This window comes from Cucurbita pepo, chromosome 4, assembly GCF_057944985.1.
Source record: "Cucurbita pepo subsp. pepo isolate OVF chromosome 4, ASM5794498v1, whole genome shotgun sequence".
NCBI classification, from domain to species: domain Eukaryota; kingdom Viridiplantae; phylum Streptophyta; class Magnoliopsida; order Cucurbitales; family Cucurbitaceae; genus Cucurbita; species Cucurbita pepo.
Genome location: NC_141801.1, coordinates 13,347,537 through 13,359,032, shown reverse-complemented (window position 1 = coordinate 13,359,032; position 11,496 = coordinate 13,347,537). Strand labels below are relative to the sequence as shown.

Sequence of the window (11,496 nt, the reverse complement as noted above, 5' to 3'; positions counted from 1 at the left end):
CGCTGCTGCTGCTCATAACCTGCCCATGATACATTTAACATACAACACTGTTTTCATAACCTGGCCATTGATTATTTGCAACACATAATTTTAAAAAAAAAAAAAACGAGGGTATCACTCTGGCTTTCAGGGAAAAAAAAAATGAAATTATAAATATGCTCAAGGCAATTCACCGGTTCATATTGGTGAAATAGCTGCAAAAAGGATGGGAAAGATTTTGAGTTCAACAGTATATTAAATTGATGCACTGAACACCTTTATCGGCACCAATTATCAGATAGAGCATGCTTTTCCAACAGTTAAATATCTACAAAGATGAAATTATCTGCAGCCAACCCAGAACAAATTCAAGTGACAAGAAGCTTGAAGGCCCCAGACATTCTTTTTTTTTAAGTCACAACTGATACAGAGAAAAGGTGTGGGGTTGGAGACCATGAAGAACATGAGATACTACTCACCACCTCCTCCAAAAAGCACACAAAGATGACAACCAGCAGTGGAAGTCAGCTCAATGCCAATCCTCAAAGCACTGAAAAACAGATAATTAACACTTTCAACATTAGAAAATGAATCATGGAATATACATGTATTCATATTAAAGCGCCATCCAACACCATGTACCCCCATCCCACCCTTACAACACCTTTCCCCCGCGGTCAAAACTAGAAAGATATAAACAAACTCACCAGCTTTGAGGATTCAACAGGATCTTTCTGCTACCATGATGACTGTTTGTACCCATCCCACCCTCCCTCTGGCTCTTTTCTCTTCATCATGCCAATTGCTGGCTGGTAAATCCTCATATGCTCCTCGGTGGTGGCTTGCGAACTGGCAACAGATAGTTGCCTTGGTACCAAGGACGATGATTCCTCTCTTCCTTCAACGTCTGGAACAATAGGGCCAGCATTTAGATCTAAACCTTGTCTCCCCCACTTTCTACTACTATCAGAACTAGTATTGTTGCCGCCATCTGAGTGACTGACAACAAAAGGTCTTGGATAATGCGTTGAAACTGCACCGGGAGGAGCTAAGAACTGTGAAGCGACTGCAGGGAAGCAAAGCCTGCCACCAGATGACGAATCAACATATGTTGTTGCGTTGCCTGAAAATGTGGCCGAGGGTAGAGGAAAGCTGTTTCCAAAAGACAGGACAGGATATTGAAAAGTTGAAGGAAACGGCACTGCAGGAGAAGATGATAATACTTGGCCTCTAAAGACATCGGTGCTATATGGACTGGTACCACTTGTGGGTCCCAAAATCCTGGGCGGTCCATTTGTTGCAACTGGAAAAGCCTGTTCTGCTCTATCAGGCATAATTGATGGAATTGCAACAGCTGAATAAGCATTTCCTGGAGGAAACCAGGATGGAAAATTTCCTATTTCTGCATTGTTCATCCAAAGGCCAGAAACAGTTGGCTGGGATGGCATATGGCTTCTAGCATGCTGAGGAAATATTGACGGTTCAGTAGTGCTCTCATCAGCAATAGGCCCATTCAAATCAAAGTCCCTGTGAAAATTCACCTTGTCATTGAGACGAACAGTTGATGATTGAACACTAAGAGGAGTTTCTATTCTACGACAGTTGTTCAAGGAGAAGCTGCTTGGATCAGGAGCATCATCAACTCGGTTTAAGTCAAGATCTAGTCCTCCAGAACAACGCCCATGTGTGGAACCTATATCACGTGCTAGATCACGATTATTAACCAGGCCAGACTTAGAAGCCACCTCCTCAGAAAATATCTGGGGATTCATATCCTCAAGAGTCCTTTCATCAGGAACATTCAAGTCAATATCCAATGGGGGTCGTGAAATTTTACTGGCTGCAGCATCAGGAAGTGAAGCAGTTGGAACACCTAGTGGCATTTCTAGAATTTTTCTAGGTTCAGCAGGTCGAAAAGCACTTGTGGCGGCTGATCCTTTCCAGCCAAGTTCCCCTTTACTCCTCAATAGATCATCAGGTGGTACAAAGGGTCTTTTTGCTGCAGCTGCAACTGTAATTGAAGCAGGAATGTTGCTTGCCACATTAGATATAGATACAGGAAAGGGTAATGGACTAATTAACTGAACAGTTGTAATTGAAGCAGGAATGCTGCTTGGCTCACTGCATTTTCCATCATCTACATTAAAGCCTTCATTCAAATCAAATTCCAACTTAGCATCCATATCTGGCGCTCCTGAAGCAGACATGGAACCAGCATCTGCAGCAGTGGATGTAGACTCCTCTGCTTCTTCTGCTTCAGCACCAGCTAATTTGGACCTCTTGGATGGAAGAGGCTGCTCAGTTTCTCGAACAGGAGTGAGAATAGATTGCCAATGATGTGTTTGTCCTCCATTTTTCTCCTTATTAAATTTAGATTCCAAATTCTCCTCCATGTGCTCGCCCTCAAGGTTGGTCGCTGAACATGAGCCACCTACACTTCGGGATTCAGATACCATAGGATCCAGGTCGCTTTGAGGTTTTTCAAGTTTCACATCTGCTGATGTGTTGGTTTCATCATTCTTCTCGCCCTTCATCTCACTTGCACTTACAGAAATCAAATTACTTGAAGAGCCTGAAGCCTGAAGTAATTCATCATTCCTTAATTTGGCAGAATCGCAGTTCAACTTGGAAGATAGCCTTCGGTCAGATGTACTAACACCATGCAGTCTATCGTTTGTATTGCCATCAACTTCTTGCAACCTATGCAAAGGGTCATTAACAACATCCGCTTCAACTTCGCGATTCGAGATACCATCGCCAACCACACTACCATCAGGCAAAGAACTGCTTGGCTTAGGTTTAGATTTTGGACTGCTATCTCCATCAACTACATCAGCTGCCTTACTGTCTTCAACTGGTTTAGCCCCCTCCATCTCAGAGCCCTTCTCTGGCATCCTAGAAGGAGAGATAGGCCCTCCAGCCTCGTTCATTTTTATACAACCATCTGGAAATGGCACAGCAGTTGGTTGCAAATTTACACCAGATGATTTTGAATGACCACTCAGATCTCCAACCGGTTTCTCTTCAGATTGTGAAGCACACCTTCCATCCACAATTTTAGCTCCAAAAGAAGTAGTGATCACGCCCTGCTCAGGAACATCCATAGCATCATTTGACTGGATGTTTTCTCTAGCATCCTCTTCAGGATAAGATGCTTTATCTTTACAATCACTGCTTCTGGAGGTTCGGTCAACTGCAGTGATATTTCCTTGTGTATCAGAAGGCAAAACAAAATCAGACTTTGACATCTCAACGGCAGCTACACTAGCAAGTAAATTCATTCCAACATTATCCATGAGTGAGGTAGGCATACTAGCTTCGGAGCATTTAATACAACTCTCAATTAAAGCATTTATGGAGCTCAAAGAAGCTTCATGTAACTTCCCATTTTTATGATCATTCGCCCTTGAAACTTTTATGTCCTCAACAGCCTGACATCGATCTTCACCATGTACAGCAGCAGGAGATCCATCGCCATCATCAGAGCCGGTCACCATATCCTTTACATCACTATTCTGCCAGGACTCGACATTCACATCTCCAGTAATATTAGGTTGACAGGTATCACTCTTACTGTGATCAAATTGATCATGCTTCTCTGAAAGTGGAGGAGAAGAAGCCCTGCTATTCATTATTGAAGGATCTTCAAACGATCCACCACTAACACTGTGTGCAGGACTCCGGCCACGATTGGTGATCTTAACTATCAATTTAGGACTGTTTCCCTCACCAATAGGTCCATCAGATGCCTTTTCAAAGGTCGTTCCCGATTGTGATGATCTCTCTAAAACTGTGTTTCGGTGCAAAGAACTTTTTCCTGACCCTACATCTCGTTGAGCCCCGGAGAGAACAGTGCTAGGAAATCCATTGACTGATTTGCGCTGTCGAGATCCACCACCTGAGATCTTATTCACACTCATTGAACCAGCAGTAGAGCTTCTGGCATCCTCCTTCCCTAAACCACCACTTTTACCATGTTCACTAGAACAAGATTGACTATTATTATGGGACTGACTGGAACTGCTACTCTTTTCATCCCTGGCAATAGTTTGAGAAAGATCAGCTGTGCCACAAACACCAGGATTTCTGGATGATCCATCTTTTGAGTTAATACTTGCTGATGCCGGTGATAAAACTGGTTTCATAGAACCAGGAGAGGCAGATGCAGATCTTGTAACACTATCATCCTGAGCGAGCTTAACTGAAGCAGATTTGGATGTAGAAAGCTGAGAAACCGAGCTCTTCATGGCAACTTCAGAGGATGCATCTTGGTTCCTCCCACCATGAGCAACTTCGGATGATCGAGTTCTTGCACTCCATGCAACAGCTTGGTTTGAACCAGACTTTGCATCATTAATGTTCATTTCAGCTTCAACGCGTTTTTTCCATGTGTCCACTAAGCTCCTTGCTTTCTTCTGAATTTCCAAGTTCTTATGTGAGCGTAAATGATTCACAGACTTTCCAATATGGCACATCTGCAAAGCAGGAAGATTTACAGGTAGTTTATCAAGGGCTCGAAGCAAAATCAGTAGAAATTCCTCAACTGCTTTATCGCTATCCTTGGGGCTACCGCCACTGCCAATTTTTCCCTTGTGAACCTCTTGGAGCCATTCATCAAGCACAGGTAAACCCTTAAGATGTACAAACTGATTAAGGCACTCAACCTTATCTGTGGCAGCTATCACACCTGCAAGTGCTGATCTGCCAGCCAAATCAATTTTTTTGTCACTATCAGACAGCATAAGCTGCACCAATTTCTCGACAGCTTCAGAATCAACTAAGCTTCCTTTTTCAGCAATTTTTGTGATCTCAAACTTTAAAGTATTTTCCAATCTGCAGTTAGCAGAATCCCCTTCATCAGCTTTTACGATGCGTTCACGTTTAACAGATTCTAATCCCTGGTCACTCCTCTCTCTTTTCTTGCCTTTCGTGTGAGAAGGAAAAGCGGCTTGAACACTATCTGAATTAGCTTTTAACTGAGATGTTGATGTTGGACCACTAGTAGGCTTAGGTGATCGGCCACCAGGTTGGACTGAAGCATGCATTTCTAACCTCGTCTTGTCTAATAATTGATCCACTTCTTCCCGATGTTCCTAATAAAACAAATACAATTAACCTAATATCACACCATCTAATAGAGAATAATGAATAAAGCATCAGGAGCTTACATTAATATAATCCTGATCAGTTAGCCACCATAAACACTTCTTCCTTATGTCATACACTCTCCGGCACACAAATGACGAAATTCCTGATGGAAGTTTGATGTCCTTAGGAAGGAATGCAACTTTACACGGGTGGAGTAAAGATGCAGCAGGAATTTCATCCTTGTGAAAGGAATAGAACACTTCGTTGGGCGCAGCTTCCAAAAGGATGCCTTTGCCGAGCTTTAATTCAGAAGATCGATAAAGCCAACTCACACCCAACTTCAATTTATTCTCCTTACCAGTAGTCAACCACCGGATTATGCCAATAAAAGGTGGGGAGTCTTTGGGGGGTTTGAAAAGAGCACAATCACCAACACTAATCCTGCGTCCACCCTGTTCAAGGATAGTAGAGAATAGTGAGAATAGTGAGAATAGTGAGTCATCAAAAAGAAGTGCCTGCCAATAGACATTTGAAATTTTAGGGGGTAACTAAAATATTGGAAATAGCAAGCAAGACTAGAGGAAGCTACATAATATTATAGCACATGATGTATTCCTTCCCAGCTCCCAAAAAAAACCCATGAGGGGGAAAAGCTTGCACCTTTTAAGTATAAAAAACAGCAATGTTTTCCTCATGAGAACAATTCCCATATATCAGCATACGTGGATTCAATTATATCATCTAATACATGTCCAAACAATATTTTAAGAGAAAATGTTTGTTGAAACACATTGAATTGCTTCTTGATTCAAACTAGTCAATAAATGTCTTATTCGATCACCATATACAAACCCATTTCTCAAAATAAAAAAGGTAATAAGAAACCGCTAAAGTTAAGTTCATGAACATCCTGCCCCTGGTGAAGCAAATATGCCTTGGGATTAGCATCAAACCTAAAACAGATGGGTCGAAGGCAAAACATCCATCATCGGTTGGAAGGGAAAAAAAAAATTGGCTAGTTTCAATGAATTAACGCCCCGTCCTAAAGACAAAGAATCTACATTCGCATTCGGTAATGCCGAGCAGAAAATCAGTTACATATTTTTTTGTAATAATCATGAGACTTTTTCTGAAGCCTCCAGACCGCTCATCGAGTGCCAAGATCCACAAAATTTAAATTAAAAAAAAATCCATGCCGCACCCAAGGCTTCAGAGACATTTTACTAAATTCCTCCATAGAGAAAGAATGAACATTAGAACTAAAAACAATTCCTCCCTCCAACATTGACGCAACCAGAAATTTCTTCAACCTTTTCATTTCCCTACAACAGCGAATCCTTTGTTTGCCAGCACGAGCTAAAACAAGCACAAAGAAAGCTGAACCACAAAGGGAATACCTTAAAAAAAAGGACAATCGGGATAAAGAAACAGAAAACATTACCTTGCAAAACGAAGTAGGTGCAGATGAAGACGATGACGAAGAACCATCTGCTTCTACGATCTGGGTACCGCGTGTGGGGACTGTCCACATGTGCCGACTCCGTTTCCAGTTCTCACCTCGACGCCCATGCATAGCCTTGCATTTTCCCCAATTCCAACCTCGATCCCACCTTCACGCCGAACGAGTACCATCAATCCTAACCCTAATTCATCAGACGAAAGGCAATTCAAAACTATCCGCTTACCGAGAAACCCTAGATCAATACAAAACGTTGCCCTGGTATCATGTCCCGATAGAGGAAAGAGGGATTTTGCGGAAATCCCACACCGGCGTACCAATAAATACGATTCTAGGGTTTACCTTATCTAACCAAGACTGATCCAATTAAGGTCCCGATCCAAGCAGACGCAAGAAGAAGACGATTAAAGATTTCGAGCCGCCTTTCAACCTAGAAAGAGAGAGAGAAAGAGAGAAGAGTGCGAGAATCTAGAGAGAGAAAATCGAATGCGCACATAGAACGGGGGATGATGAGGGAGAGGAGTAAGGGAAAAAAAAAAAGAACGAAAGAGAAAAACAGAAGGCAGAAAGGAAATGTGTACTTGGTACTTGGTAGGGAGCCGAGGCCGGGCAGTCCCGGGCAGATCGGGCAATTTGGGCTGAGTAAATGATAAATAGACATGGCGGTGATGCAACTCCCCCCCCACAGCCCCAAGTGACTTGGTACAACGTGCCCCAAAATGCTTCTTTTTTATTATAAAAAAAAATAATTTAAAATTTGACTTTTGATTTTAATTACTGGGCTCTGACATTCAATCCAAGGGCCTTCGCTGCCTGATTTCGTCATTACATGGGTCCCACAACCCCTTTCCCATACGGGCACTCTCTTCCAAGGGGTGATTGGGTTACCCAGTCGGTGACCCTCGACCCTCTCTGTCTGTCACCAAAGCCCATATAATGTACAATTTCCTGAGTGAGTTTTGAGTACATCGCTCCAATAACATTGCTCCACGTGGCAAATCTTGAAGAAGAAGAGGAGAAAGAAAGAGGGGTCCCTCATGAACATAAACAATCTTGATTAAGAAGCTAATAAAAAAGCAGAGCAAGTCTAATCAACATACTCTCATTTTCCCAACACAACAACATCAAACCATCATTATTTCCCCTTTTTTCTTTGTCAACTCTTTCATTTTCAGCACACACATCACATCTAAATCTTCTACAATAATCTTCTCCATCATCATGTTCCCACAATTCATAACCATCTCCAAAGCTTTCAATATCGCCGTTAAAACTAGATTAGACTCCTAACGAGATCCTCGATTACATAATCAACTCAATTGATAGACGCCCAACTTCCTCCCCGTACAAGGCTGGGTTCGAATCATTGATTAGCTTATTATCAAAGGGCATTTACCATCCTCTTCATCTCTGCGGATCTCCGAGGATCTGGTTCATCGATGGCTCTCTCCGTAAGTACCTGTTTGATTCGACACATTGACTTCCTCACCTAAATTACGATCATCAGCAACCAACGTTGAAATCAGAATAGAGAAGTAGTTAAACGATAGCTATTAACAGTTCTAAGGGAACAGACATAACAAAACATAGAAAGCAAATTGCGCCTCTATTTACCTTGGGAATGCGTTCTGGATTAGGAAACCTTAGATTTTGTGCGTTAAGCATCTGCCGCTGTGTCATCAACATATTCTTCTCCTTCAACAGGACATACCATAACTTATTAAGATCGTCCCAAGACTTGAGCCGCAGTTCTGAAGCCTTCCAACTTCGACCTGACAGCATAGACATTGCAATGAGAATCTCAATATTGTCTTTGGAAGAAAGCACAAGATCTCAGCCATGAGATTCTAGTGGACCCACTTGTTCTAACTACTAAATTCTAATGAAGGGCCTTTTCTTGCCTTCCATTTTTCAAGAAAAGTGAGTTTTGTCTTTTAACCCACAATTGTTTATCTATACTATATATTTCAATCAGTCACAATACTGAAGAAAATTACCAAGCAACAAGTGCCATTTCTGTTTGCAAGCATCCAGAACAAACCGTACGTCCATGAGCTAACCGTACAGAGTTATATATCAAGAAATTCATAAGATACAAAAGTATCTAAGCCTATAGTAATGGAGTCAAACAACTTTAAGGATGTTCCTATCCTACATAGGTGGCTACCAAGAAAGAGAACCTTCCAAATCTCATTAGAATTTTCTATTACATACTCTGATTTTGATTGTTTTAACTTTTAAAAGACATCGTTATTCCTCTGAAGTAGGGCCTATATATATATATGTGTATGTATAGCAACTTTGTGCAAAGATCAAGTCTGAGAATTGAGATGAGGAAAGTATGCATCTAAAATCCTTAAACAAAAGCCTCTTGACAAAGAGGAAGCATTCAAATTTGTACTATGAGAGTAACTGCACGAACAGACACCATGCTAGAATATTAACATAACACTTGTATCTCGTGTGCAATCATACCGAGAGCAATTTGTAAAAATTTCAAAACTCCACATAAAATTTTCAAAGGTCGATCATATGGCACACATTACACAGTTTCAGCAATAAGAAAGCTGTGACAGCCAAAAGGTATAGAAGCTAAGCAGATAAATCAGACATGATTTTGGCAGCCGACATCTGTTTAAAGTCCTTGCTCCTAATTTCACTTTGCAACGAATCAGGTAATTCTACAAACAACCACGTTTTCACAGAACACAAAGAAGGAGAATTCTACCATGAAACTCAATATATATGTTATTATGTTCTATCAATGAAGCCGAATCCAGAGTCCCCAGCGACCAATTATTCGAACCTTGACCAAGTACTGGGTAGTCCATAGCCACTACTAATCTTGTTTTCTTAAAAGATGCCTTCAGACTCCATGCACAACAAGGAGGGTATTTTCTTGTAGCATGGTGGCTGTATCTAAACAATATGTATTCATTCCCATGAGTGAGTAGACCCTCCACGACTTGAAGTTCAAATTCCACTATATCCGACCAGACACCCAGGTATATATTTTTCATCCCCAACAAAAAGTATATTGAGGCAAATTTTTGCAAATTGAATGAACCAAAATACAAATTTATTAATGGTTAACAAAGGCCAAAGCTCAAGGGAAATATCAGACTATACCATATACAACAGGTTTGTCATCTTCTGGGCTTCTATGTGCCTCAAAAAACTCCTCGAGCGGATTGTACCCTGTCCTAGCTGTAGAGCCAGCAGAAGCTTCTGATCTAGCAGCAGCTAGAAATGTCCGCCCAAATATTCGTGTCAGAAACATGCTGCACCAATGCTGCTTGAATTCAGAGACTAAAACAGTGAGTCTACAGACAATCCAAAAAACAATCAAAATACATAATCTGAAAATGAAATACCAACTTTAAATTTAAGCTTCCTGAAACCCTAACAATTAGTGCTGGACATAAATTTGGTTTGGTTCAATTAAATTTTCTACAAAATTCTTTTCCCTCTGCTTGAAACCCCAGATTTTAAAAAGATTTCAAATCAGACCAGATTTCAAACTTGGACAACGAGAAGAATTTTATTCTATATTCTTTTATGAGCATACTTGAAGAACGAGACCAAGCAATGAGGGACTGCCGAAGAAGACTGGCGTGAGGCGGCGTCCGGTTACACAGACTAAATGGAGATAGGAAAAGAATAACGAAAATTAAACTTCCGATGGGGCCGTGCCGGCGAGCAGCAACAACTGAGAAGGAGATCGCGAAGAAAAGAAAACAACGTCTGTCCCAAAATGATGGCGAAGGCTCCGATTCACTCACCTCCGATTCTGAAGGTCGTAATCTTATTACAGTTCGACGGACTGTACCCAGAAGAGATATATTATGAACTGCTAAAACAAGGCTTGGACCCAGGAAGCAGCAACGATCTGGGTTCCGGCGAGTAAACGGCGACGAGGTAGCGGTGGTAACGCGGGAGTGCGTAGTGCGAGAGAATTTGAGAACTGAACGCGGTACGTAAAATACCACAGGTTTTATTTATTTATTTATTTTCTTACAAATATTAAAAATTAAACTAAAATTTAAATTAATTAATCCCGAGTGGGCCTTTTCACATATCCAAGCCCAAATTGTTCTGAATTACCCAGATCCAAAGCCCAAAATGAGTGTCAGCGTTGGGCCTAATGGCCCGTTGTCATTGTAAATGGACTTTTATCAAATTACTAATAAGGGCCCGATAATAGCTAGTGGGCTTTTCTTCTTAATTAATGTAGGCCCAATAGAGAAACTCATTGGACCTGTGCATTTATTATCCACTCACATGTAGCAACCCACACTCCAAAAAATAAATAGAAAAAAAAAGTCAAAATTTAGAAATTTAATAATCATTTTTTGTTATATTTTAAATAAAAAAATTTAATAATTTATTCCTTCTTTCAAACATTGTTATATCGGTTCAGAAAGTAGCTCAGGTCATATCGGTTCAGTCACTTTACTTACTTTGTTCAATCTGGTTCAGGAGAAAGAATAAGGATAGGTTCGGTAGTTCAGTCTCATTCATCTTTGTTACAGTCGAGTACAAAGAGTTCAATCTAGAAGTACAATTTTGTAAGTCAAAAATCATAAATTAACACTTTTATTTGTAATTTGAAAAAAAAAACTCGAAATTAGAAACAAGAACACGAGAAACATGATCTTCGTAGAAAGTTCTATTTTCCAAAAATCGAAAACCATAAACATAAAACAAACCGAGATACACGAACACACACACATATTATATATATATCAAACCACCATTTATAAGGGTGTGGAAATCTTCCCCTAGTAGACGCGTTTTAAAGTCTCGAAGGGAAGTTCAAAAGGGAAAGCTCCAAAGAAGAATATCTGCTAGCGGTCGATCTGGGCCGTTACACAAATATATATATATATAAATAAATAAAGGGAAAGAATTGGAATTGAAAAAAAGAAGAAAAGAAGGGTGGATTCTTTGAAAACCCTAAAAATTAGGGT

The 11,496-nt window shown here is 40.7% G+C and overlaps 2 protein-coding genes across 8 annotated transcripts; both read right to left on the bottom strand.

Moving 5' to 3' along the window:
* Positions 1 to 124: 124 nt before the first annotated feature.
* Positions 125 to 7,108, bottom strand: LOC111793160 (uncharacterized). 4 transcript variants are annotated; one of them, XM_023674916.2, is made up of 5 exons: positions 6,753 to 7,108; positions 6,509 to 6,677; positions 5,148 to 5,519; positions 687 to 5,072; positions 125 to 529 (listed from the first exon to the last, which is right to left on the bottom strand). In XM_023674916.2, exons 2-4 carry the CDS (start codon positions 6,638 to 6,640, stop codon positions 717 to 719), a joined length of 4,860 nt encoding a protein of 1,619 aa, XP_023530684.2. In that variant the 5' UTR covers positions 6,641 to 6,677; positions 6,753 to 7,108; the 3' UTR covers positions 125 to 529; positions 687 to 716. The 4 variants fall into 4 exon arrangements, with proteins under 4 accessions (XP_023530684.2, XP_023530682.2, XP_023530683.2 ...); XM_023674914.2 differs by having other exon boundaries at positions 6,509 to 6,761; positions 6,869 to 7,108; XM_023674915.2 differs by having other exon boundaries at positions 6,509 to 6,710; positions 6,869 to 7,108.
* Positions 7,109 to 7,564: 456 nt separating this feature from the next.
* On the bottom strand, positions 7,565 to 10,516 carry LOC111793163 (uncharacterized). 4 transcript variants are annotated; one of them, XM_023674925.2, is made up of 4 exons: positions 10,220 to 10,516; positions 9,656 to 9,818; positions 8,141 to 8,298; positions 7,565 to 8,015 (listed from the first exon to the last, which is right to left on the bottom strand). In XM_023674925.2, exons 2-4 carry the CDS (start codon positions 9,804 to 9,806, stop codon positions 7,908 to 7,910), a joined length of 417 nt encoding a protein of 138 aa, XP_023530693.2. In that variant the 5' UTR covers positions 9,807 to 9,818; positions 10,220 to 10,516; the 3' UTR covers positions 7,565 to 7,907. The 4 variants fall into 4 exon arrangements, with proteins under 4 accessions (XP_023530693.2, XP_086979120.1, XP_023530694.2 ...); XM_087122994.1 differs by having other exon boundaries at positions 9,656 to 9,807; XM_023674926.2 differs by having other exon boundaries at positions 10,309 to 10,516.
* Positions 10,517 to 11,496: the final 980 nt, after the last annotated feature.

Bases quoted from the DNA above. Each gene is read 5' to 3' on its own strand.
- LOC111793163 (XM_023674925.2), bottom strand. From the start codon at position 9,806: ATGTTTCTGACACGAATATTTGGGCGGACATTTCTAGCTGCTGCTAGA. The intron at 8,299-9,655 runs GTATAGTCTGAT...CTATGCTGTCAG, and splicing joins TGACAAACCTGTTGTATATG to GTCGAAGTTGGAAGGCTTCA. The intron at 8,016-8,140 runs GTAAATAGAGGC...ATCGTAATTTAG, and splicing joins ATCCAGAACGCATTCCCAAG to GTGAGGAAGTCAATGTGTCG.
- LOC111793160 (XM_023674916.2), bottom strand. From the start codon at position 6,640: ATGCATGGGCGTCGAGGTGAGAACTGGAAACGGAGTCGGCACATGTGG. The intron at 5,520-6,508 runs GTAATGTTTTCT...ATCCTTGAACAG, and splicing joins CACCTACTTCGTTTTGCAAG to GGTGGACGCAGGATTAGTGT. The intron at 5,073-5,147 runs GTAAGCTCCTGA...TTGTTTTATTAG, and splicing joins CTGATCAGGATTATATTAAT to GAACATCGGGAAGAAGTGGA.